Source organism: Oreochromis aureus, linkage group 17 (assembly GCF_013358895.1).
Source record: "Oreochromis aureus strain Israel breed Guangdong linkage group 17, ZZ_aureus, whole genome shotgun sequence".
NCBI classification, from domain to species: Eukaryota; Metazoa; Chordata; class Actinopteri; order Cichliformes; family Cichlidae; genus Oreochromis; species Oreochromis aureus.
The window spans coordinates 11,925,555-11,952,435 of NC_052958.1; the positions used below are offsets into that span (position 1 = coordinate 11,925,555).

The 26,881-nt window shown below is 38.1% G+C and overlaps 1 protein-coding gene across 6 annotated transcripts in view; it reads left to right on the plus strand.

The window, feature by feature from the left end:
- col7a1l (collagen type VII alpha 1-like) overlaps positions 1-26,881 on the plus strand; it is a 72,882-nt gene that overhangs the window by 24,263 nt on the left and 21,738 nt on the right. For 3 of the 6 annotated variants that reach the window (XM_039601451.1, XM_039601452.1, XM_039601456.1), the window contains 58 exons: positions 23-162; positions 586-709; positions 1,138-1,281; positions 1,381-1,568; positions 2,912-2,992; positions 3,089-3,106; positions 3,202-3,225; positions 3,394-3,459; positions 3,791-3,871; positions 4,379-4,405; positions 4,505-4,549; positions 4,668-4,742; positions 4,862-4,957; positions 5,165-5,191; positions 5,372-5,425; positions 5,562-5,633; positions 5,729-5,788; positions 5,901-5,936; positions 6,054-6,098; positions 6,285-6,320; positions 6,456-6,500; positions 8,242-8,313; positions 8,392-8,424; positions 10,153-10,224; positions 10,346-10,405; positions 10,508-10,543; positions 11,730-11,810; positions 12,078-12,113; positions 12,277-12,321; positions 12,558-12,629; positions 13,065-13,100; positions 13,419-13,445; positions 13,612-13,647; positions 13,731-13,793; positions 15,503-15,541; positions 15,637-15,690; positions 16,109-16,141; positions 16,505-16,570; positions 16,769-16,813; positions 16,941-16,976; positions 17,061-17,087; positions 17,175-17,246; positions 17,396-17,458; positions 17,702-17,719; positions 17,808-17,843; positions 17,928-17,966; positions 18,061-18,096; positions 18,181-18,315; positions 18,446-18,544; positions 19,672-19,851; positions 20,139-20,246; positions 22,551-22,595; positions 22,981-23,052; positions 23,444-23,500; positions 23,595-23,639; positions 23,733-23,819; positions 24,698-24,751; positions 24,856-24,891. In XM_039601451.1, the coding sequence (XP_039457385.1) occupies positions 23-162; positions 586-709; positions 1,138-1,281; positions 1,381-1,568; positions 2,912-2,992; positions 3,089-3,106; positions 3,202-3,225; positions 3,394-3,459; positions 3,791-3,871; positions 4,379-4,405; positions 4,505-4,549; positions 4,668-4,742; positions 4,862-4,957; positions 5,165-5,191; positions 5,372-5,425; positions 5,562-5,633; positions 5,729-5,788; positions 5,901-5,936; positions 6,054-6,098; positions 6,285-6,320; positions 6,456-6,500; positions 8,242-8,313; positions 8,392-8,424; positions 10,153-10,224; positions 10,346-10,405; positions 10,508-10,543; positions 11,730-11,810; positions 12,078-12,113; positions 12,277-12,321; positions 12,558-12,629; positions 13,065-13,100; positions 13,419-13,445; positions 13,612-13,647; positions 13,731-13,793; positions 15,503-15,541; positions 15,637-15,690; positions 16,109-16,141; positions 16,505-16,570; positions 16,769-16,813; positions 16,941-16,976; positions 17,061-17,087; positions 17,175-17,246; positions 17,396-17,458; positions 17,702-17,719; positions 17,808-17,843; positions 17,928-17,966; positions 18,061-18,096; positions 18,181-18,315; positions 18,446-18,544; positions 19,672-19,851; positions 20,139-20,246; positions 22,551-22,595; positions 22,981-23,052; positions 23,444-23,500; positions 23,595-23,639; positions 23,733-23,819; positions 24,698-24,751; positions 24,856-24,891 (3,635 nt within the window). The remainder of the gene's footprint in view (positions 1-22; positions 163-585; positions 710-1,137; positions 1,282-1,380; positions 1,569-2,911; positions 2,993-3,088; positions 3,107-3,201; positions 3,226-3,393; positions 3,460-3,790; positions 3,872-4,378; positions 4,406-4,504; positions 4,550-4,667; positions 4,743-4,861; positions 4,958-5,164; positions 5,192-5,371; positions 5,426-5,561; positions 5,634-5,728; positions 5,789-5,900; positions 5,937-6,053; positions 6,099-6,284; positions 6,321-6,455; positions 6,501-8,241; positions 8,314-8,391; positions 8,425-10,152; positions 10,225-10,345; positions 10,406-10,507; positions 10,544-11,729; positions 11,811-12,077; positions 12,114-12,276; positions 12,322-12,557; positions 12,630-13,064; positions 13,101-13,418; positions 13,446-13,611; positions 13,648-13,730; positions 13,794-15,502; positions 15,542-15,636; positions 15,691-16,108; positions 16,142-16,504; positions 16,571-16,768; positions 16,814-16,940; positions 16,977-17,060; positions 17,088-17,174; positions 17,247-17,395; positions 17,459-17,701; positions 17,720-17,807; positions 17,844-17,927; positions 17,967-18,060; positions 18,097-18,180; positions 18,316-18,445; positions 18,545-19,671; positions 19,852-20,138; positions 20,247-22,550; positions 22,596-22,980; positions 23,053-23,443; positions 23,501-23,594; positions 23,640-23,732; positions 23,820-24,697; positions 24,752-24,855; positions 24,892-26,881) is intronic. The other 3 variants (XM_039601454.1, XM_039601453.1, XM_039601455.1) reach the window with 3 other exon arrangements.

Genomic DNA, 26,881 nt, shown 5'->3' on the forward strand with positions numbered 1-26,881 from the left:
TTTCTGTCCTGTTTCTGTCCAGTGTGCGGTAAGACCAAAGCAGATATAGTATTCTTGGTGGATGAGTCGTCGAGCATTGGCACCGACAACTTTAGGAAGATGAAAGACTTCATATTTCGAGTGGCTACATACTTCCCCGTAATTGGTTCACAAGGCACGCAGGTTAGTTGCTCAGTAAAAACTTTTCTTTGTACTTTGCTGAAGATATAACTTTCAGGTGTTTAATTTTATCACTTTGGCTGTGAGTCTGTTTAGACAATTACAAATTGGACTCGATTGCAGTTTTTGAGTCATAATAGCTGCCCGGAAGGTGAGTCTCATGTGCAGGCTTAGACCATTAGCAGTAACATAATGTGCTCTTCTCCACCAAATGGGCTGAATCTGACTCAAACACTGGCAGAAAGGAGAGGCATGGCACAATGCCATTTTTTTTGTCAGCCAAGGAGGCAAGCACAAGCAAATATATAGTTCTTATGATCTTCGTTTTGAAGAGTGAAGTTTCATCACACTCAGCTGTGATCTAAAAATCCTTTATATTGATGTTATGATGATGGGCATTTTCTCACTCTCTCAATCTTCTTTCAGATAGCTGTGGTTCATTACAGCGATGAGCCTCGCATTGAATTCCGCCTTAATGACTTCAAAGACAGAAACTCTGTGCTCAGGGCTCTCAGAGCGCTGCGTTATGGAGGGGGCAACACCAAAACCGGTTGGTGATACACAGATGTGCACCATGCTTTGTCTCAGTTTGCCAGCTGTCTTCAGTGGGCCAGGAGCCTCTTTTACTATTTCCTGTATTGAACACCGTAGTCTTTTTAACAGGTGTCACGCTGTTCTGTTACCAAAAGCCTGCACACTGACTGCTGACCTAGTTAGTGTCATATGAGATGATCTTTTGTTGTGCATGGGCAAATTGAATTTTGTGTTAAAAAACAACAAGAAAGTATGTTTTCTTTGTTGAATCAGTAAGATGATACAATAATTCATATGGTCCAAGACCCCTAATAATAACATGGCTGAACAATCTCATTACAGTGCTGGAAAACTAGCAAAAATAATCTACCAGAATTTAACCAAAAGTCATATTACTTCCTCTTAAAACTTATTTCTTGTTGTTTTTGTTCGTTTGTTCCTCAGGAAAGGGAATCAGCTATGTTCTGCAAGAACTGTTTCAGGAGGCTCATGGGATGAGGCAGGATGTACCCCATGTTCTGGTTTTGTTTACGGATGGCAAGGCCCAGGACAATGTGGTGCCGCCCTCCAGAATTGCACGCGCCTTGGGTGAGTTATAATATAAACTGTTCAAAACACGTGAAAGGGGTTTTCACTAATTAAAAGTTTAAACTAAAATATTCAGTTATCACGATTGTGTCTCTATAGGGGTCAGCGTCCTGGCAGTTGGAGTTTCGAATGCAGATCATGAAGAACTGAATAAAATTGCAGCTCCTACCAGCTACAAAAACATCTTCTATTCACCAACTTTTGATGATTTTCCCTCCGTGGAGAGAGAATTTATCAGAAGCCTCTGTAGTGACGAACTCGTCACAGAGTTCAAACTACAAGATGAGGTGAGGTAAAAAAATAAGGCAAAGGTATTGCTTGTTTGTCTGTAAGGAACTAAAATAAATAAATGACTGTAAACGAAGGAAATCTTTGTCCATAAGAGATACATACATGTATGTGTTGTAGGGGATTTTGTTGTATTGGGACAGCTTTTATACTGTGCCTGTAAAGTGAACACACTTTGAGCATGTGTAGATGGATCTTCTAAAACACCTGTGGAGCTGATTATTTGTGTCTAATGACCATGTATTACACAGAGGTGCATCCAGTTAATTTTAAATTTGCACACAAAAGCTCTGCAGGCGAGAAAACGTCACCATTCTTTACTTGACGTCAGACCGGAGGACGTGACTGCAGACTCAGCCCATTTCTGATGATGTGTTTTGAGAGGCTGGTTCTTCATAAAAGACAATAGGCCTGTCCCACGTAGCTCCTCAGCAGTTGGCTCCACTGTCCCCCGTCTTCACACACCTTGATAATAAATAAAGCCTCTGTGAATGCTGCTGATTTGAGCTCCGCATTCAATAATGAAACTGAAACTTTTTGTCTAAAAATGAGCAGGTGTGGTAGAAACGTCATAGATTGCCTGGTGCAATCAGTAGGCAAAAACGGAGCTCTGCAGTGTTCAAGCAGTTGATTTTTTCCTTTTGTTGTTTGCTTGTTGTCAGCCCAGCACCTCCCCCTCTTTTGGTGTGGATGTACGTGTATTTTTTTTGTTCATATCCGGAGGACATGAGCAATCTTTTGGTGTGGTGGCCAGAGAACAATCACCTGCACATTGTAAGGAAAAAAATATGCAGGTGATTTTTGATTTTAGAAGAAAGGAGGCAAAGACAGACACGCCTGTTTTTCATTTTGTCAGTAGAGCTGAGGTGCAGGAGATAAATAGTTTCAGATTTCTCTGAATCAATATCACCGATAAAACTTTCCAAGTCACTAAGTCACTTATAGCGACGAGCATAAAAAAGTATCCTAACTGGAAAATTCACCAACTGGTACTACATGTGGTGCCTCTTCCGCCTAACCAATAAACTTTGAAGTTTATTTCTTCAGGCTGCAAGACTACACGTGTGAAGCTCTGAGATTCACCCCCCCCCCGCACTTCACTGCAAACAGTAGCTTTACTTTTATGACTCAAATAGTGAATAATTCATTCAGAATTTTTGGTAGCACAAACAGACTACATCTCCAAATTTGTTATACAACCTTGTGTTGCATAATAAGAATTCAAATTAATCTTGAAGAGCAAATTCAAAGAAGCTTTGTAGTGAGCCTTCTCTGCTTGTGAAGTCTACTTAAAAGTCAGTTGAATAGTTTGTAATGCATTCATTTTTTTTTTCATTTTCAGGGTGCTCAGCTAGACACCCCCACTGATGACCCAGAGGAGATGCTTAAGCCCGAGGGTCCATGCCTAACTCAGTGCATGAAGGTTCGTTTGATTCTTTCTCCCGCAAAGTCATAATCGTGAGTTGTTAAACCTTGTTATTCTGCAGTGATTAATCATGTCAATAATCTGTTTTCTCAGGGCCAAAAAGGGGAAAAGGTGAGTTATTTGACTCAGACGAAACTGATGCATTTTTTCCTGTAACATTTCATAAACTTATTTCTTTATTTTTTGATAATCTTTTATTCTTTCAGGGAGATAGTTTGGGTCTTGGTCTGGTATGTTTATCCTTACTTTATGGCGCCTTTTAAATAATACGCTTATACTTTGTTCTCCCTTCTATTCAGTTTTTCACTGCCCCGCTTCTGCCTTGTATATTCAGATACACTTTTTTACTTATCATCAACCAAACCTTTTAAAAATAACAATTATTAATGTTGTTGTAGAGATTCAGACAAAGCCCTGGAGAGTTTGATCCTTTCACATCGTCAAAAGGAGAGAAAGGAGAAAGGGTAAGCATCAGCACATACAGTGTATGTTAACTGTATGTGCATGAATATATGTACATAACAACAAGAGTTGCATGTAAACAAAAACATGAATTAAGATGTTTGTAGAGCATTTCAGCTTCAAAAGTATATGAAAGTAAGAGTTCAAGACCTCATCTTTTAAACCATTTGCATTAAATTAGTTCCCGTGTACTGTCCTCTTTGAATTCTGTATATACAATTAGTGTTATGTTTAAATGCTGTATCGAAACCACTAACAGTGCAGTAGTATTTGTGTGCCTCTGCAATTTGTTATTTAACTTTCAGGACTGACTTTAATGTCTTAATTTGACAGGGACTTCCTGGAACTGACGGTGTTCCTGGTTTGCCAGGTCGCCCAGGAAGAACTGGACCACCGGGTTCTGCTGGCCAACGGGTACCTAAAGACATATGAAAATGATTTTACAGCAGTGTAAGCAGTCCTGTGCATAGAGTGTATGCACAGCTCTCTTGAGGTCCAAGCATTTCAGTCAGGTTGTGGTCTGAACTTCGAATGGTCCATTACAACACCTTGATTCTTTCCTTGTTCAGCCATGCGGCTATAGATTTACTTGTGTCCTTGGGATCGTGTTGCATGACACAGTTTGGGCCAAGCTTTGTCTGTTGGACAGATGGCCTCACATTTGACCTACTGATTGCAAGGAGCACAGGTTCTGTGGCTGCAAAACAAGCCTAAGTTATCCCCCCTCCATCACCGTGCTTGACAGTTGGCATGAGGTGTTTGTGTTGATATGCTGCGTTTAATTTGTGGTGCAGTGCATCATAGGTCTGCATATAGTGCTACAACAACTTTCTTTTTCTGACGCTTGTATATCCATAAAGAACAGAATGTCACACTGATCTGATCCGAACCTGAAAATATGATAACTTTTTTAATTTCCAGGGCCCTACAGGTGTTCCAGGTGACATGGTGAGAACAAAGTATCTGTAAAAAATATATATAAATTGCTGAATTGTGTCATCTATATTTTTTGGAGACTGGATTTTTAAAACAGGCTTTTCATGGTAGGGTCCACCTGGGCTTCCTGGTCCAAAGGGACAGAGAGGAGAAAGAGTAAGTCTAATCCATGCATTTAATTTTGCTTTCTATTTATGAGACAGCTGTTTATGTACTTTTAAGATTTGAATGCTGCAACAACAATAAACTGAGTCTTTTTTTGCCTTCCTCTCAGGGAGAGCCGGGATACGTTATAGCTGGTACAGATGCAAATTTTGTGCCCGGACGAAAAGGAGAGCCAGGCTCCTCGGTGAGTTTTCGAGAAGGCAAAAAAAAAAAAAATTACCCCAAAAAACAAACAAATAAACTAGTAGTTTTTGAAAGGTAATCTTTAAGGCATTTTAAGATCATTTTAACTGCATGTTACAGGGTCCCCCAGGACCTCCCGGTCTTCCAGGGGTCAATGGAGCTCCAGGTCTGCCTGGTCAGCCAGGATCACCGGGGCCACCAGGAACAGCTGTCAAGGTAACATAAATTCAAGGGAAGCAAAAAAAAGAAAAAAAAAGGGCATTGTAATTACACCCCACCTTTCTTAATTCATGATGTTTTATAATGCCTGTCACTGCACATCATATAATGTCAAGACAGCTTGGAGTATTTAGTATGAAGTGTCACAAAGATGTTTTGACAGCATAGTCCAACAGAGCTGCTTCTACTGTTTGCACTTTGCAGGGAGATCCCGGAGAGCCGGGTACAAAAGTAAGTATGAAGGCTGTCTTCTTGTCGTTTTATACATTTGCTTAAAAAATGAATCACAACTTCTAATTTACTTTCATAAATGTTGTATATTAGCCTATTTTCAAACCGCTCGGTTATTTTGTTATATAATATGTCTTGTTGTGTTTGCATATCTTATAATATTTCATTTATTTTTGAAAGGGCTTACGTGGGAAGCAGGGCGTGAAAGGAGACAAAGGAGAGCCGGGAAAAGATGTAAGCACATAGCTGATAAAATTATAGTGTTCGGGCAGCTTAGTTAAGAAAAAAATAAAACAGAATTTGCGATTGACATTTCTGTGCCCGCTTTGTCTCTCACATCCCAAACTCACACATGTGCAAACTGCTGCAGGGCATTGCAGGTTTGCCTGGTCCCATTGGTGTCGATGGGGGACCAGGACTGCCAGGCCAGAAAGGAGAAAAGGTGATTTTGAATTACAGCTTTTGTGCTTGTATAGACCCTAAGTGCATAATTGCTAAAAATACTTTATTGTTTATAATATTTAATTTTTCTTGCAGGGTGAGGAGGGAGTTGGCATACAAGGTGTTCAAGGTCCTCATGGAGAGAAAGGAGAGAAGGTACCTTACAGCAGACATGAAGGACACAGAGTTTAGTCATCAGCTTGGAGAATAGTCGACACTGCATTAAAGACTGGATTATTTGTGTGTTTGTTTTACTTTTGTCATGCAGGGAGATATTGGATTAGCAGGACCAGTTGGCCCAAAGGTACCAAAATATACATTTTTAAACTCGGATTTTTACTAATATCCTAAAGTAATCTAAAACCCTTTATTGTTAAAACTTTATTGTGGATTCACATGTTTCTTCTCTTTGTCTTTTAAGGGTGAGCGTGGAGAGCAGGGCATCCAGGGAATCATTGGACCTCGGGTGTGCACTTTATCACCAACTGAATAGTCACATATGACTACCCTGCATGTTTTATACTTAACTGCATATAAATGAATTGCACTTCCTTCTAATGAAATGAAGCAAATTTATCACAGATAAAAGCGAAGACTGCATAACAATCATTGATGATTTAATTTAAAGCAAGTGATTTATTTATACCTGCAGGGAAAAAAGGGAATGAAAGGGGAGCAAGGAGACAAGGTGAGTTCATTCACATATAAATTCTTTCTGTTTTACAATTATCATGCATATGAATGTGAAGATTCATTTTAGATTAACAAGAATAAGGCTGCTTATACAAAAAAAGTGTGCGTTAACATTTTCTTTCTTCTTTAGGGAGACCAAGGAGAGGTGGGACCAATAGGACCACAAGGACCCCCAGTGAGTGTGGATTGCATCTTGTACAATGTGGCATAAGATTTATTAATAATAATGATAATAATAATATAAGTTTAATTATACAGCGTTTTTCAAAACACAGTGTTACAAGGTGTTTGACAGTTTAAAGATAAATAAATACAGTCCAACATACAGGCACATAGTGACACATTCATTTCAACAGACACACTTTCATACACACAAATAAATATAAACTGTGGCCCATAATAATTGCGGAAAGCTAACTTATAGAAATGAGTTTTTGTCATTTTTTTAAAAACAAACCAATCATCCTGATAAGCTAAGAAAGGCTTTTCTGAAATCTCAATAGCGTGATTGCCTCTGGTTTTAAAGTAAGAGCATGGAACAATTAAGAGACCTCGATGAGATGATCTACGAAGTGATAAGTTGGGCAGACACATATATAGTTTATGTCAGAGACCTAAAAGTTTAAAAGTTTTAAAAGAAGAAAAGAAAGAAAAGAAAAGAGAAGATATTTATTGTCAGACAAAGACTGAATTATCCTGCTACTACTTTTGGAGGAGTAAGGATGAGACTTTCAAACCTAAGAACACTGCACCAACTTTCAACCATGGCGGTAGCAGCATCATGCTGTGGGGTTGTTTTGCTGCCAGTGGTGCTGGTATATTGCACAAGTAATGGAATAATAAAGGACTATCTCCAAACACAAACACTGTAATGGCCTTTCCAAAGTCCCGACCTCAACCCTTTTGAAAGTGTGTAGACTAGAGCTACTGCTTTTTAGATGCATCCCTACTCCAACACAGCTGAATCAAATGGTTTGATGACCTCTTCAGCATGCCATCAAGTTTGGCAAAGGCCTGATAACAAGAAATCATTTGATTCAGGTGTGTTGGAACAAGGATGAATCTAAAAGCTGCAGGAAAGTAGCTCTCAGGACTAGGATTGGGCACCCTGGTGTAGACTATGCTTAGTCAGGAAATGCCAGAAAACCAACCAATTTAAATGAATCCTACAAATTCTGCCAAGAAGACCCCAGCCAGAATTATCCCGGCGGGATTTGTGATCAGTTGTCGATGGCTACCTAAAGCATCCCGTCAAACTGCAACTTGCTGAGACACATTTAACCAAATATCAGTATATTAGAATATGCATATATTTGAACCTGTATGTATACCTTTGACCCTGTGGGGATTAGAGAAGATCGAAATAAATTGAAACAGATGTTAAAAGAAATTATCAAAAGCTATAAAGAAATATAAAAAACAAGGCAGGGGCAAATGCAGTGTTTTTATTTTGCACCAGCTCTGAAAACTGAAAGATTAGCTTTAAACCTATTAATAACTTTTGCTGATGTCTCCAAGCAGACATTTAGATTGATGAATGAACAAATGAGGAAGTCATTTTGTTCTGGGTTTTGAAGATTACACTGTATCAGAGATGGTTATGATTGCATACATCCATGAGCCAAATTGTCAAACCTCAGTGGGTATGTTTTGCAAATGGGTCGTTTTTTTCTGCTTCAGTGATTTTTAATTTGAAGCAGCATAATCTTTTGGAAGAGATTGCTACCGGAAAAACTGTCATCATGAGGACCATCTTCCTGTGTTTTGTAATACGCTTTGTAGTAATTCAACAAGATTAGTTTTTATGATAAAAAGAAGAAATTGGTTTTGATTTGTTGGGAACAAAAATAAACAGCTTTTATCAGAGAGGCGGTCACAACAGAAGTGGCACTGAGAGTTCACCTTCACATTTCTAGGGGCCGACAGGACCGATGGGATTAAAGGGAGATGAAGGTCCAAGAGGACCTGCTGGAGACCCGGCAAAGGGTGTAAGAAAACCATTTTATATATTTCAACCTAGTATATAGAGGTTTTGCTATTAAACTGTCTTTTCCCTGTCACAACAGATAATTGGTCCAGCTGGGAAAAAGGGGGCCAGGGTAAGTTACCAGTGTGTGAGCTTTTTCCAGAACTTTTGCTGATCTGTTTCTATTTTCACTACTGATTTTTCCAGTCAGTGTATACTACATCAACATTCTTCCAAAACATTTTTTTTTTCAGCTTAATTACAGCCTTCAAGTATGTCAAATAGCCTTAAATGTCCTTGAAGAAATGCTTAACCTGTTGGGCTCTGGGGAAGGAGGTGGTGGATATTCCAGCTGTCATAGGACATCAAGTGTCTGGTCTGGATAGTTCTCAAGTCAATCATCGGGCACTATATATTCTTAATTAAATAAGGAAACGTTAAGAAAGGTGCTTTAAAAGTCACAGCATCCACAATCTACACCTTTATCATGTGAGATCCCCCCATAGTGTTACTAATCAGCCTTTCCAGGTGATTCCTTTTACAGTTTGACTGGCTGAGATCTGAAAAGGGAAACATACCATATGCTAATTTCAGCCTACCTGATCAAAAGCTGTAGGATATAGAGCACACAAAAGAGGAAAAGCATGTCACCAGTAGTCGGTGCAGCTGGGTACCAGTATAATTTCCATCTCAGCCTGCATTTTTGCCATCTTCTTACATATGTTTCACATTTAGGCACGCACCTGGCTGGTAATTGAATGAACCATGTGTCTCATTGCACTTAAAGAAAAAGTTACATGTTGGTGGAACTACAGTCATCAAGGAGCAGATGCCAACATTTTGGGGGTTCATTCATTACTCAGCATCTTACTTTTAGTAAAATCAGACTGTTTTTGTCTGTTTGATTTAAAATACTCGTCCCTCCTGAAGCATTTCTGGACAGTCCAGGGCTTAACTGGCTAGCAGGATTTTAACAATCCTTTATAGATTTAGAATTCTGAGTTTGAGCTAATAAATTCTGGACAGTGGTACAGGATCCCTTTTTGTAAGCATAACCTCTATAAACTTTCATTTGTCCCTCTGTCAGTTTAACAGATACAGATCAGCAATAGGGAGGCTGTGATATAGATTAGCTTTCTTTGAATTAGATCTAAGCTTACTAGTTACTAATGGTTGTGGTTTTTGTACCTGTCACCTATTTCAGGGTTGTTTTTCTTTTATGGGAAACAATAAAGTAATCATACTAGTTTCAAACCTGTGAGATAATAACAGATAAGAACCTAATATAGACGTCATGCTGTGGTAGTTGCAGTCAGCTGTGAAACCTGGATGATTTAATTTTGTTCTTTTTCAGCTGCATACAAAGAGACTTTGCAAACTCTGCGTAAAGTGCAATTATAACAACTTTTTCTGTTGGTACAAGCTGCTCGTCTGCAGTTAAGGCATTTAAGATTAAAATAAGGAAATTGCTATTAGTTCCAGGTAAAGGTTTTATCATTGAGTAAAAGGATTTAAACTACTGAAACTATTGGTGCTGCAACACCTTTTTTAATTTCTTCTCAACCAGACTAAGCTGTGTGCACGTATTTATCTTAAGTGGGTTAAAATAAATCAGCCAGAGGTGAGTAATTGAAAACATTGTTAATTAATTGGTGTATTTTTGCAGACTCAATCTCCTGGGCACGCTTATCAAACACAATTAAAAATTTTCTCTCATTAGCTTTTTCAGGGAGACTGAATGCTCTGTTGGATGGCACATAATTAATGACAGTCCACAGGGTCCATTTAGAGTGGAGAGAGGTTTAGCTTTCTCTTATCAATTGATGTACATGTGCTCACGTATGTGCATGTGTTCTCTCAGGGAGACATCGGTCCAGTTGGTTCCACAGGCCCTCAGGGAATAAAGGGAGAACAAGGAGACAAGGGAGAAAAGGTTGTTATGGAGAAATATTGTCCATCATGGTCATTTCCATTTTATTATTTCAGGATTAGAGCAAATAGAATAACTGAATATCACTTTATGGTACGGTTATGGTTTGTTTTGATATGTGCAGGGTAGTCCTGGTTTTGGGATTCCAGGACAGCAGGGGCAGAAGGGAGAAAATGGAGAAAGGGTGAGTCATTTAAATCTTTAACTCTGTTGCTATCCTATCATAAAGCAGGAAATTGCTGTGTGTTGTTGTTGTTAGATGTTTTATTAGTTTCATTGTTTACAGGGAAATGTTGGTTTATCAGGAAAACCAGGACAAAAGGTGAGTCATCACTAGTTACATTAAGTTCTTCTTGTGAATATTTTTTCTGTAAACAACGGGTCAAAATAATACATGCAAGGTGAAAGCAAACACTTGTATTCAACAACACATAGAATACAAACACATAAATGAATTTTGTATTTTTGGATTGCTACCTTTGCTTAATTTTGGTTTTTCTTTTATACTTTTTAGCTAATTTCCAGTCATAGCAGGCAGATGCGAAAAAAAAAAATCTACGCACTCATTCTCTGCAGTCTGCTGCATTTGGGAAATTTGCACAGTGCGTTGCTACAAGTGAAAACAGAGGTTTTGTTGGTGGGCTATTCAGTGTCATGTATTTCCTTACCCTCTTAAGCCCAAGGGGTCTACCTGAAATTATTCTTTACTGTATGATTTGTTGGGTTTATCCATGATCCTTTTTTTTGTGAGCACTTCGCAACACCTGCACTTTTCCACATGCTTAACACAAGTGTTTGGTGAAGCTTGCCAGATAAATCCATGCCTAGGCAAAACTTCATAGGAGCTAAGGGTAGATATAGACATAGACAAGGCATAGACAAGATAAAATATTTTTTTATGGCCAAAAATTCTTTTTGGTTTTAGAAGTTTACTAAATGTTAACTTCAGTTAAAGTTTAAAACACTTAATTGAACCACTTGAATAATGTTTGAATTACGCCATATTACTAAACAGGGCAAAACAGCGTGTGAGCACAATCCCCAAATAGTACTGATAGGGTGATTTTACAGGTGATTTACAAACGTTGTGCTCCTTTTCTAAACACAGTCAGTTAATTTCATTATCAAGTACAAAAAATGGGCTAAATATGGTCTCAATATCGGTGCAATTCTCAGCAAATTGTGTGTTGCAAATCAATTTGTGTACTGATTTAAATATGCTCCTACTTATATTTTACGACTTGAGAAAGGAACTCCCAGAAATGGAGCAGGATCACTTCCAAAAGTCAGCCCACCTCTTAGATGCAATCTTGCCACTGCACTCTTTGTAAATACAGACAATACCTTTTTTTTTTTTTTACACCAAAACCCAATTTGAGCTGGCTGTAAATATGTTGTAAAATTCTACAGCAGGTTTGTATTAAAACAATTAAAAACCCCAATTATTTATTTTTTAAGCATAAATTTTTTTGCTGACGTTGTAAATCAGAGGTCATGTCTTTGCTCAGGGGAAAGATGGCTCTAAAGGTGAAAAAGGGAGCATTGGATTACCTGGCAATCCTGGAGAACCGGGATTAAGAGGTAAAGATGTAAGTAAATCCTGAGTGGCCGTTACAGCAACTATGAGTTTTGTTTGTATAGTAGGTACAGCAGAGTTCAGATTTAGTTTGATAAACAGGTCTATTCAGAAACAATGGTGTCAGAAAAATGCTCACAGTGTGAAAAATGTAACAAATGGACCAGGAAAAATGTAATTATTTTCTCTCTTCCCTTTTGTTCACACGTATATTGTGAATGTTAGCACATTTGGCTAAATATTTCCTACTGCTTAGATTTATTGTTGACTTTGTGTGTAGGGTGCACCTGGAGCTAAAGGAGAACCGGGAATGAAGGTAAAGTCTATTTGTTTGTTACGTGACTGTTTTGTTGACCAGCGCTTGGACTTTTAAACATGTTGCTCTTGAAGATTGTTATTTTTATAATGATTTAACATCCCTATAATCATCTCCAGCGTCACATATTACCTCCACAGAGTCATTTAATTTGTTTTTGCAGGGTGAACAAGGAGCAGCTGGAGAGCCTGGTGAAAGAGGAATCAGGGTACTTCTTCAACAGTTGTATATTTCAAATAAGAAAAAAGGAAAAACAACACTTCCCACAAAATTTTAAAAGTAACTTCAAAATGTATTTTGACAAAATCTGAAAATGCGACAAACCAGTATGTAGTATACCGAATATGTAGTTACAGTTCTGATCAGGCTTTTAATCTGACTCTTTTGTTTGTGAAACATGAGTGCAGGGCTGAATGCTTCCATTTCTTTCTACTTGTTGATCAGGGTCCATTGGGATTACCAGGAAAACCAGGTGACACTGGAGAAAAAGGTGACCCTGGCAAGCCTGGCCCACCTGTAAGTTCTTTGCCACGATCATTAAACTTCAGTCAGCACACAGTGGTCAAAAGAAGATTGTTGTTTGAAGCTGTCTTACATTACTCATTAAGTGAGAAACAGCATTAAAAGGAAGAGCTGAGGTAAAGGTGGGTTGCAAAGGGGCTTGTGGGTATGCAGCAGCTGTGCTCCTGCTGAAGCAGCTGAAACACTTCACTGTGTAGAAGGTGGTGAACTGAACCAGCTGATGTGGGCTTGACTTTGTGGCCTTCCTGAGTTATTACTATGCTTTATTAAATTTACACTTTTAAGAAGATCCACTTATAAGATCCTCATCTTTCTGCTTAGTATGTGTGTACAGATCAGTAGCTTTATACTGTACTATAACTAACTGTAATAATTCAACTGAAATTGCAAAACTTTAACATCACCTGAGATTTCTTTTCTCTTTTGAAGGGTGCCGATGGCAAAAAAGGTGACAAAGGAGAGGCGGTAAGTTTGTATCCACCATCTCTCCCTCCCTCTCTCTCATCAGTCAACATGTTTGGTTTTTTTCTCCTGGCTGCCTGCCTTCTGATTATTCTTCTGTGTCAGTCACTGTTTCATATCTTCTCAATCTGCTATCCTCCTGTGTCATTCCGTTTTGATAAGTTGAGTAATTAACTTTGTTTTTTGTGTGTTTGCCATCCTTCATTGCACCAAACTATTTTTCCTTTGTCTTGCAAATATTGGATTTGTTTAGAAGTATGACGTTGGAGATTTTAACTGTTTTGTCTTTCTTCTTTTCATTGTGCTGTCATCGTCATAAAGGGAAAGCCTGGACCTCCGGGAACACAAGTAAACAAATCTCTATAATTACTTGATCAGTTCAACCATGTTTGACAGAGGCGCTTGTTACAGCACAGCTTGTAAAAAGCCTCATTCCTCCATGAGACCTTATGTCTGTTTCCAATCAACTGAAACTGTGTTTGTTAACAATTTAACTGTCGTTCTATTCAATCAGATTGGTTCAGACAACATACTGACCAGAGTAATTAAGGTAATTTGAAGAATAGCACATTACAACTTTAAATTCATTCAGTTAAGGAAGAATTAAAAGTTTTTCCCTTTCCTTCTTATCAGGGTGATCCTGGAGAGCCAGGTCAGCCAGGTTTGCGAGGAGAAATGGGCCCGCCTGGGCCACAAGTGAGTATTTTCACCATATGAAGTAACCAACAGGATGTGATACGCAGTGCAGTGAGAAAGTCTTTTCCCCTTCCTGTTTTCTTAATGTTTGCATATTCATCACATTAACATGTTACAAATCATCAAACCAATTTTAATATAAGATAACCTGAGTAAAAACAATTCTGTTTTTAAAAGACGATTTTTTTTATCAAGGGGAAAAAAAGCTGTCCAAACCTATATGAAAAAGTTAACTGCCCCCACATGTTTTGAACACTGAGTTCAGTTTCACTAGCCACACCCAGGAGCTCAAAAATCATGCCATGACAACAAACGAAGAGAAACAGGATCACTGACATCTATCGGTCGGGAAAGCCATTTCTAAGTATTTGGTACCCAAGTGAGCCACAACGAGAACCATTATCCACAAATGGAGAAAACTTGTTACAGTGGTGATACTTCACACGAGTGGCTGGAAACTCAAAATGAAGCCAAGAGCCCATCAACAACTCATCCAGGAGATCACAACTGAACCCAGAACAACATCTAAAGAGCTGCAGCCTTTGCTTGTCTCAGTTAAAGTTCACGATTCAGTACCAAAAAGTGGACAAAGTCTCATCTTTCTGCTATTACATTTTTGTAAAATGTAAATATAAATGTAAATATTACCTGATGAGACTAAAGCAGAACCTTTTGGAAGGTTTGAGTACTTTTACATCTGTTGTAAAATCTCACATTAAAGCAACACAGCCGTTCATTAAAAACAACCAACCGACAAACACACCAACAACAAAAATGATGGTGGTAGTGTGATGGTTAACAGCTGTTTTGCTACTTAAGGACCTGGACGCCTTGCTGTAACTGAGACCAGAAAACCCTAAAGGAGAATGTCCAACCCTCAGTTCACACCCTGAAGCTCAAACACGAGGTTTTGCAGTGGCCAAGTCAAAATCTGGGAATAATCAGAACACTTTGGCATTATCCTTGAAATGCATCGTGCCTTTAATGCTTGAAAATCCTAAAATCTAACTGAATTAAAACAACTGTGGAAAGAAGAGTGGACAAAAGTTTCCTTCACAGCGATATGAAACACTTACTGCCAGTTACGTCAAACTCTTGATCACAGTTCTTGCTTCTAATGTTGGCATAACAAACATTTCTCCATTGGTTTTAGAGGAAACAACTTTTTGACATAGGGACAGGTTAGTTTGGATAACTTTTTGGATCTGCTTTTAATCATCATTTAATAACCGCATTTTGTATTTACTCAGGTTATTTTTGTCTAATATTAAAATTAGTTTGATGATCTGAAACATGAAAGTGTGGCAGATATGCAAAAAATAAGAAACCAGGAAGAGGGCAGTATAGAGCACTACATCATTCAAGCTAATGACTGTGACCATTGTGATAGCTGTACATCCCCAAGCAACATTGCTTATAATATGTTACTAAGGTGCTAGGGTTTAATTCTCTTTTTTGTACTTATTATTATTTTTTTGAAGTATAAGCAGCCATTAATTTATGGACAGCCAAAAATTAAGTGCATTAACTTTTACCCTTCAGGACACAAAACTGATCATTAATCTAACTTGGTTAATCTGTTCAAAGGGGCATCCACACAGGAAGTGACCCTAAATTCATTTACGCTATTCTTATCTATTTCTTTTTTTTTAATCAAAACTAATATATTTTTCTTGAATGTCTTGAAACATCGTAATGTGTCTGTCCAGGGTCCAGAGGGGAAACCTGGATTGCCAGGACAGTCTCTGGTATGCATGTGCATAATTATAAATTGCACTTACTGTGGTTCTGTTTGTGTTGTTTATTTACAAAGGTATGTTTAATGCAACTATTTGCTTTGCAGGGTGGTTCTGGAAGAGATGGATTAGATGGCTTACCAGGAAAACCAGGAATGAAGGTTATAAAAATGCACACTATTAAATTGGTTTATTGAAATTGCACATTAACATATTTTGGAAATTTCCATGTAAAAGGCATCACGTGCACTATATTGACAAAAAGTATTGGGCCACAGATCTTCATTGCTGAAATTAGATGTTTTCATTCCCACTGCCACCAAGCCATGCCATATGCCTTTACAAAACTCACTGTTTTCCTGTAGCAGGGTCTCATTATTGCTGTAAGGCAGTTTTGGGAAATTTCTTTAAATAGTATCATTGCAAATTGCACAAAAACTGTGCGCCAGGAGCTTCATGGCATGAGTTTCCATGGCGGAGCAGCACTTGTAGGTGTAATGTGTAAGTGGCCCAGTATATTTGTACATATAGGGTATGCATGTATGAGTTTGCTCACAAGGTGTCTTATGGTAACCGTAGGGTGACCAGGGACAGAAAGGAGAGCCTGGTCCGGTGAGTGGATGAATTTTTATGGAACTTAAATTCTTGTCATTAAAGTATATGGTTTACTGCCCTATTACATATTACCATAAAACAAGTTATCACTGAGTTACAGTGTATCATCTCATTTAACAAAAAAAGATTAATGAAAAGAAAAGTTAAGGTGCAGTCATGATCTTCAGTCTTTATTTTCTGTATATCAACTTTATGTGTGCTTATAGACGCCTAAGCTTTTAGCATGTCAGCAGCTATTTCGCATTGCTGTGGTGTGTTTTACTGCCTCAGTTATAATTTGTCCAGTTTATAATAACATTTGTCATTTTAATTTGCTGATATTTGCAAAAGGAGACTTTGTTTTTCTATGCTTGTAAACAGAAAGGAGAAAAAGGAGATCAAGGCCGGGTTGGGATTGCTGGGATGCCTGGCTTACCGGGGACTCCTGTGAGTTTCACTCTGAAACGCGATGCCTCCGGCAAAACCATTATCATCCATTTTTTATACACTTTTAATGGTGACAGTCTTTAGTCATTCAAGCCAATATAACAAAATATATCCTTGCGTCAGGTGTGTAATTAGCAGGAGCCACATGTTTATCCACGATAATGATCAATCTCCTTTTTCATTTCCTCTTCTCTACAGGGGAGACCTGGCATTGATGGGAAGAGGGGCCTGCCAGGAAAAGATGTGAGAAACATTTGACAATTATACCACTTTGCTATTAGATATCACCTGGATTACTGTTTTATCCAATTTGCACATTTGTTTGCCATTTTCTAGCTCTTTTTAGATGAAATTACTTTTTTTTTCACAGGGAGAAAGAGGACTCAAAGGAGATGACGGCAAGAAGGTTCTTAGATTTGCTGCAGCAATCAAAACGTTTATGAAGCTTTTATTCTCCATTTACTTGTGTTAACTTCACTCTTCATTTCAGGGGGACAAGGGAGATGCAGGTGCTGATGTAAGTGTATTCACATTTAAGAAGGAAAACACAACTTTGTGATGAAGTGGAGGCTGTAACTGGATGATGCTGTTTGTTTCTTCGCAGGGTAAAGATGGTAGTAAGGGCGAACCAGGGCTTCCAGGTTTGCCTGGGAGGCAGGTGCTTGTCACTCCTGAGGTAAACATGATGAAAAATGACTTCATTTTTGGTGACTTGTTTATGACTACACCTATAATCACCATTGGTTTGACTAATTCCTTTCTGCTGGGTGTTGATTCAGAAAAACATCACACAGTTTGACTTAATATCCATATATCTCTTCTCAGGGTGCTACCATTGATGAAATCCGACAAGCATTCCCAATGCCAATGGGTCCTCCAGGACCTACTGTGAGTTTGATGCTTGTGCACATGTTTCTGCATATGTATAGCTTTTTAAAAAATGGCACATCATCTCTGCTGTTGCATGGCATAATTCACTTGTCGCCTGCATGAAATCTACGTCATCATGCAGTGATGACTACAGTGCTTATTTTTATTGTGGGCTACAATGAGTACAGATATGGTGAGCTTGATGTCATGCATTGTAGATGCATGTTCAAATGTCCTGCTCCTCTGTTTCTGTGTGTTTAGGGTTCTCCAGGATTGAAGGTAAGGTGGTAATGGTGCTTATATTGAGGCTGAGTTCTTAAAAAAACCTGAAATATAGCCTTGGTTGCTGATTTGTCTTGTTTTGCAGGGTGATAAAGGAGAAAGAGGCCTGAAAGGAGAAAAGGTAATGCTGATTTGAGTTATACCTCAGAAACATGGGAATGGAAATTACATTATGCCGACTGCATTTATTTTCATGTTTCTGCAGGGTGACGCTGGAGCTCCAGGAAAATCTCTTGAGATGAAGGTTGAATAAAGGATATAATGATTTCTTCTATGGCATACATGTTCTCATTTTACATTATTAAGTATCTGAACAACGTATTTTCACTCGACTTTAGGACATTGAGACAATGTTTGAAGCCTATGGTATAAAGGTGAGCTCTTTGCACCACTTTGTATAAATATGCAATAGTGTAATAAAAGTAGAGTTCAGCTGTCTAAATAAAAGCTTTTTTCAGCTTCCTTTGCTGAAGGCTTTGATTGACAGGTTGCTGCAGGATGGCATAGAGGAGCTGCTTCATGTGCTCAGCAACTCCAAGAAAACAAAAGAAAACACAGAAAGGCACAACTCCAACGTCATCACTGACTACACAGTACGTAGACTCAAAGAAGTGTCTGATATTATTTTTAGACTGTATACTGTATGTTTACATTTCTTGTTTCCAATACCTCAAACTTTTCAAAACGACTGCTACTGCTATGCATTTTATATTTTCTCGATAGAGTTCGGAGAAATTTGACATCACCAGCAGGCCTCTGTCAAAAGAGGACACTTTTGAGGACACTGATGTAGACGGCCAGCCTCCTGAATCTTTCTTGGTTGTACGTAACCTCAGCCTAGTCTTAAGAGAAGGAACAATAATGAACCTATGAATCTACCACATATTTTAGTGGGTACACCTGTTCGACTGTTAAACACATGGCAACGAAACATTGCAAGATGATCTAATCAACATGAGCGTGATTTTGAACATATGCCAGACAAGTATTTCAGAAACTAATAATCTACTGGGAATTTCCTACGCAACCATCGACTTACAGAGAAGGGTCAGATAAAGAGAAAATATCTAGTGAGCAGCACTTCTGTGAATGAAAAATGGCTTGTCGATGCCAGAGATCCAAGGAGAATGGTCACACTTTGAGTTGATAGGAAGGCAACAGTAACTCAAATAACCACTTGTTACAACCAAAGTATGCAGACAAGCATCTCTGAATGCACATCGAAACAGGTCAGCTAAGTATAGGAAACTGTAGGCTACAATTCTCATGGACTCACCACAATTGGAGAAGTGGCGGTTTGAAAAACACTGCCTGAGTCTTTCCTGTGATGTTTCTACTTTGACATTCGGATGATAGGGTCAAAATTTGGTGTAAACTGCGTGAAAGCATGGATCCATCCTGTGTCTTCAGGTTGGTGGAGGTGTAATGGTATGGGGAATATCTTGTAGGCACACTTTAAGGCCCTTAGTACCAACTCAGCATTGTTTAAATGCACAGCCTACCTCAACATTGCTACTGACCCTTTATGACCAAAATGTACCCATCTTCTGATGGATGATTCAAGAAGGATAACACATCATGCAACAAAGCTCAAATCATCTCACTGTAGCCTACAGATTTGCAGCAATTATGTGTTGTTATCGTGTCGGTATGGTCCAAAATCTCTGAGAACTGTTTGCAGCAGCTTGGTGAGTCCATGCTTCATCAAACAATTTACAACTCATGTTCTGAATATTTCTTGTTCTATTAACAGTCCTTGATATTTATTGTTTAAGGTTCTGTGTAATCTTGAGTTTTTCAGCCATCTCATACCTTTGTGCATTTGCATTTTATTTGAGCTTGTGTGCCTTTAAATGTTTTCACCATGATCCTGGAGAAATGAAACTGTGTTGAATATAGTTTATCACCAGTTGTCACTAATATGTTTTTTTTTACTTCTCTCACTGAAGGACCCTTTAAATGAAACTGCAGAGGATCCAACTTTATGGACCGTCAACACGCTGAATTCAGAACCGGAGCATGACACAATTGAGACCAATTTAAAGGAGACAGTAGACAGTACTGAAACTTCCTTCAAAGTTAATCTGACTGTAGTCAATTCTACTTCCAATTATACAATGACCAATGAGGTAAGGCTGTCACATTTCATATTTAGGCACTTTTAGATTGAAAAAAGACAGAGTGTAAACTCTTGGTGCCATTTTTCTTTTTTATATTTTCTATTATTCCCTTAATTTAAAGAAATAAAATGAAAATAAACTTCATAATAATTCCTAAAAAAGTCATAAAAAGTAATTAATATATAACTAACATTCACATAATATGTCATACTTCAAAAATCTAAACAATCCTACATTAGGAAATATTTGTGTTATTTATATTCAGATTGCATTTAAAGTTAAAATTTGTCTGTCAGATGTTTTCAGGGTTACCTCAATCTGTAATGGAGACTGTTCTCCTCACTCAGGAGGACTCACTGAAGAAGAATTCAGGACAAAAGAAGAAGAACAGGGAACGTGGGAAAGTAAAGCTACCATAACTGTCTTATTGAGGGTTGGGTTTTAGATAGAGGATGGAAAATAGGATACTTCTCCATCAGTTAACAATGAATGCATATTACCAAAGGACCATACAGGTGTTTGATGTTTTAGCTCATCTCTTCTACTTAGCAAACACGTCAGCTTCTGTTTTGATGTTTATGCTAATTTTAAGTGATTTGGACTCTCAGTTGTGATATTACTGCACAGTAACGTAGATTTGGGAAAGTGCAGTTGTAGCACCAGTATAAAAGGAAACCTAAATATGGAAAATACTTTAATGTTTACATTTTAGTGAGAATGATGTGTGTTTTATTCTATAATATTAAGGACTGCACTAAGTTATGGTAACAAAGTTAAAGGCATGAAAGAAGGTAATGTGATGAGTTACGTCTAGGGTGCCACAAAAATACCTGAAAGCTGATATTTGTGTCTCTGTTATCAACTGATAATGTGTTCTTTAAATATGCATTGATTATAGTTTGAAGAATCCCTTAAAATATATTTGTCACTAGTGGTTAGTATACACTGCCCAGCCAAAATAAAGTTGCAAAGTCTAATATTTTGTTGGACCACGTTTATCTTTGATGACAGCATTGCCAAGATATTGTTTCGATAAGCTTATGCAGCGTTATGTGTTGTCAGTCAGCGTTGCATTTATTTTTCTGTAAGATCTTGGATTCAGTCTTCCCCAGCACATCCCAAAAATTATCAATGGGGTTAAGTTCTTGACTCTGTGGTGGTCAGTTTATGTGTAAAATAATGTCTCATGTGCCCTGAGCTGCTCTTTAACAGTCTGAGCCCGATGATTCCTGACACTGATATCTTAGAACAGCGGTTCCCAGTCTTTTTTGTACCATCGACCAGTTTAACGCTGGACAATTTTTCTGTGGACTGTGAGACTTCATTAGCTAGCCAGTCACTGTATATTATACCAAGCGAATGTGGAGGGTGTAAATTTCGCAATGAACCTCTTAATTTAAGTATGATTCTTAGTAGTCTCTTTCTTTCTTTTTGTTGGCATTCTGAGACCCCTCTGCTGACTCATCTTTGGCTCTTTCTTCCTGTTCAAAGAAGTTCTCCAACGACATTTGTTTTTGGGTCATTGGGTTTTCAGACTTTGTGATGTATGGAAAAAGAGTTAAGTGCAAGAGTAAGGTTTGGGTGAAAGTGTCATTTTTTGGAAAAATAAAATACCCCAAACACTAGCCATCCATCTATTCATTCTCTGCCGCTTATACCTTTCAGGGTCACGAAGGGGGGGAGGAAGCCAGAGTACCGGAGAGAACCCACGCAAACACAGGGAGAACATGCAAACTCCACACAGAAATACATTTTTTAAACAAATTTATTCTTTCTTTGGAGCCCAGTGCAAAATAGTCCTCGGCCTGGTGATCTGGACCTCAGTTTTAGAATATCCCTGGGATAACTTCATTCTTTTAGCACATAATGGTGGCCAACCATGATCTGACCAAGTGAAGCAACCCAAGGTCAAAAGGAAATGTTCTTACTTTGACTATGATTTGATTTCACCAATCAGTCTCCAATTCTCTCACTGATCTCATTACTTCCTCGAAGATGATGGCTCACCGCTATCCTTTAATAATGTGTTAGTTAAGTCATTTTTAAAAGTTTCACCTGTCTCCTTAGTTGTTTTCTTTCTGGACGCAGGTCTTTTCCACGACTATGGGAAATTATCATGTCTTCTGATAATACAAGCTACTCACTGCATCAGTTAGGGTTAAATAAACTCTTGCCATTCATCATATGGGCCTTAGTTTAATCCAGGTTTTTTGGGGGAGGGGATTTGGCCAGGCAGTGTATATGTGTCTATATATATTTAAATCACATGTGTAGTGTATCATTTTTAAAATGCCAGATCTAGCAAATATGATTCAAATTAAAACTCATATTTGCAAATTACTATTTCATTAAATTTTTAAAAAATTATCAGAAGGTTCAAAAAACACTTTGAAAAAAATTTCAATTTTCTAGTAATTATCTCATGGTTCAGGCTTTAAAGGGTTACACATAAATCGGATGGGCTGAAACATGTAAAACATCAGGTATGGTCCTATAAATACAATAAATAGCTCTAAACTGTTTGGTAAAACTAGACTTAATGGTTTTTAATCATCCTAATTTAATGGGATTTTTATTCATTTTTGATAAACATTAATTACTCATTTCCCTAAACTTATCAGCTGCAGTTTAGCACTTGATCATCAACAACTCCTGAAGTATGGGAAACCTTCATCTTTTCTCTCTCTGATTGTGAACTTCTTAACCAGGGCAAAGGAAATAAAGGACGACATAGGAGGCAGAGACAACGCTTGGTAAATGTCCTTGAACAACGGATCAGAACAAACCCGGAAACGTTACTTCACTTCAGCCCCAACTAAATTAAAATGCACCAACTAACATGGCTGTCTGACCTTGCAAAATACAAACATAACTTTATAAAAAAAAAGATTTAATGAAACATAATCCTAAATTAAAACACTGTGAATATAAACACACTGAATGAACCACGTTTTGCACCCACAATATGCCTCATTTAACTAAAAGCATGCATTGATCCTAATGTCCATCTGCTTCTCACTGTAATGTTAACAGATTACATTTGCTTGGCGTTGATGTCTTCCAGTTATTCACACGTGACAAGTAATGCTGTGCAACAATTCCTTCCTGTAATAACTGCTATTTCCTTTTTATCCTAAGACAAGTGAAGAGGCCAGGCAAGACGAAGAAGACGAGTTTTATAACGGCGAAGATTACAGTTATGAATACGAGGTAGGCAGCTGCAATAATAAATCAGTAATTGATGCACCGTTGGAAGCTTAATTTTAATGTGATGTTGATGACGTGGGGTTGTTCCTCATTTAGAGAATTGTGAGCGCCTTCTTGTTAACAGCCCTGCCAAACTCATCATCCAGTCACCTGCGGGGTTTTTTTTGTTGTTGTTTTTTTCTTGGTAGCAGTATCTCTGGAGACTGAATTATACCTGCGCCCACACAAATGCTGCAGAGATCTGATTAATGACACACCCACTACCTAATCTTAATTATTAAGAATAAATTAGTTTGTCATTACAGCCCACTTCATCCGCTCTCCACATCATCTACCGTGGGCTTGAGTGTTTAAAAGTTATGACAAGATTTTTTATTATTTTTTTTTCAAATAGGAAGAACTTACCACAATTGACCCCTTAATCCCTCGGGACTTCGGGGAAAACAGACAGGTAAATTTTCTCTCATCTGTTTTAGCTGGACTGGGTACAAATGTTATGATTCATTTTTAATGTGACATGTGTTCAATTTGTTTAATATGCGCAGCTTGAAGTCCAAACAGATGAATTTCCCCATCCAGTGGATGATAAGGTGATCATTTATAGCCCGATAGCTAACTAAAAGTAATAAACATTTCTGTTTTACCTGAACAATAATACATTTGTGTTGCTTTTGATTTGTAAGGAACAATTGCCCACACCCAGTCCTGCCCAGGTTGAGACCTTAAGTCAACCTATAACAGTCTTCTCAGACAGAGAAACGGATGCACAGGTGAAACAAATGTTGTGCTATCTTTGGTATTTATCTTTTCATCAGTTTTATTCATTCAAGCACAAAACTAAGAAAAACAAGCCAGGGACCTCTGCCAGGTTCCACTAAGAATGAAATTACAGAGGGAAGCTTTTTAATTGTACGGACACACTTTACAATAAAGCACAAAGAGAAGAAATCACCCACTGACTGCCAACATGCAGTCAGTGCACAGCTACCTGCTGTGCTTCACCCTGCACATTCTTCACCATTTCTCCAGCTTTGCACCTACTATATGGGAGAAAGAAGGATCAGCAGACCAGGTGTTCTTCTCCACCTAGTTGGTGTCGCTACCCTCAACCTTCCTGCCCCACCTCTCCCTCCTACAACTGATCCAACAAACCACACCCTCCCACCACACTGCCATTATCCAGGATAGTTCAACTGGTCTCAGTATAGAATGCAAACAATAGCCTGAGTATAGGCAAAAGAGCTTGAGCTGCATGTTGCATGGACATTTTAGGGATGACTGAGACTCTTCTGGTAAAAGGGCTTGTGTTCAGCTCCTCTGCAGTCTGCATATTGAAGTGTTGTTATAGTCTGAGTGTACTCTGGATGTGTGATAGTGTGCAAAAAGTCCAGATTTTTAACAGAAAGTTTAACTGTAGCTATCCAATCTTCTTTCAATAAACAGAAAACTACATCACGGAGCAACTTTCAATACTTTTACCTATAATAATACAAAACATTGAAACCTGCTAGCTTCGTATTTTAATGGCAGATAAGTGCAAACATTCAGAGTAATGACAAAAAAGTCACTTTTTTAAAAAACGTTGTAAAATTTACCAATATGCTGTTTTGTCTACATTCAGACTTGTGTACTTATTTGTCCCCCCTAGGTTATCTTGCCAACCACAGAGTCACCCTCTCGACCCTCTGACGATATAGAGAAGGTATTCCCGGGCAGCTGACTGCATTGTTTACTTTTTCTTTCTTTGTATTGTGCTTGACTTTCCAAGTGACATTTTCACTTTAAAATTCTGATGTGTCTTTTCAGTCTACACCTCCTGCGGCAACAGAAGAACCAGATCAGGTGGAGTTTTCATTTTAAGTCATACAGGCTTCCGTCTTAAAGATCTTTGCATGCCTTGGAATGCAAAACTTTATTTGCACTTATGCACAAGGGTCCTGAAATTGATCTGCAAGTGCTTGAATAAAACAGCGAATGGGCTTAACTGGAGTTGTCAATAAATAAACCATAAGCAGCACTTTCATCATTTTCAAGACCCCTTTCTTTCTTCTGCTTTTGATGAAAATTTCACCAGTGCAAAATAATGCAAGTGTTTGTTTAAGGCTGATGTGAATACATGACCAAACATGACCAAAGCATGAGTGGCATGCTTTTAGCATGATTTCTCTAAAGCTTGTCTGAATGCAAATGAGCAGAAAATGTAGTCTAGTCCAGCTGTTCATGAATGATTTACTGAGAAACAAAATCCAGAGAGTTACTTTTAATACTTTCTCTCTCTCGTTTTTTTAAACAGGAAATCTCTTAATTCCCGAGAGACTGAGACTATAGAGTCTTAATCATTCATAAGAAAGCACTACACGGAGAGTGCGAATAAACTGTGAACTGTTTTCTCTGGTGATGAACCCTGAGCAACGTCGTTTCATGAGGGGGGACTTCTTTCCACACAGAGACAATGTCACTCACCAAAAAATACCATATACCATACCAGACATACTGTTTTTCTCTTATTGTGGCTTATAGAAAATTAGGCACCTGAAAATTGTGTCCTCGTATATAGGTTGTGTTTTTTTAAGCTTGGTCATTGTAAAAACCAGTGTAGCTTTACTTACCCTGCCAGAAACTCCTAATTTATTTATGACAAGTATTTTTCAGTAAATAAAATAGAAGTAAGCTTTCTTAAACATGACAACAATTTGCATACATACTTCAGGAAATACAAACATTTTATTTATTAAAACATGGAAATACTAAGGGTTTCTTACTTTCCCATATCCTGTGAATACCATAGATAATATTTAGAATCTAGTTTTACTATAAACACATATGTAGCCACATCAAACACTTGTTACGCTGGTGAAATTTATCTTTATAATTATATTGTCTGTGTTTAACCTCTCTGTGCATGTGTGCTTAAGTAAAAGTGACTTTCTAAACAACTCTGTGTCTTCCTCCTTTTTTCTCATCGTACAGTACTCCACAAAAGTCTTGAGCCACCCCTGATTTCTTTATATTTTACTTCCAAGGAGCCAGACTTTCTTGTCATTTTTAAAAGTCCTCTTCAGCAATAGTTCTCATGGCTTTCTGAAGGTCTTGTAAAGGTTTTCTTTGGACATTGACTGCTTTTTCACTCATTTTTAGTGTAGTCTTGTACCTTAATATGCATTTTTTTTTTAAATTTGTTTGTTAAACTACTTCACACTGAGCTGTTAATTATCCAAGCATAAAATAGCACCTAACTCAAGAGGTGAGCCAGCGTTGTATCTCAAATTTGACAAAATTTGAATACACATAAAATGATAATTCCCAAAGAGGTATTAGTTGAAAACCTGCATATCTTTGCAGTGCAGGGTGTTCTGAAAAAACCTGAGAAACCGGACAAGAAAAACACACACACACACACACACACACACACACACACACACACAGAGACACAAAAACTATGCAGTGGATGTGTGTATCTGAAAGTCGTGTCCTTAAGAATCAGGAAAAATCCAGCAAATACACCTGGTCATTCAGTTGATCCATCTGTTGAATTTAGAACTTGGTTGGTGTGAAAGTAAAAGACAATATTCAGGAACACTGTCCATCCATCCACTTGCTTCCACTTATCCTTTTTTTCAGGGTCACAGGAGCCTATCCCAGCTGTCTTAGGGCACCCTAGATAGGTCGCCAGTCTGTCGCAGGGCTACACATAGAAACAGACAACCATTTACCACTCCCGCATTCATACCTATGGGAATTTAGAGTTTTCAATTAACCTAATCCCACTAAGTGCATGTCTTTGGACTGTGGGAGGAAGCCAGAGGACCGGGGGAGAACATGCAAACTCTAC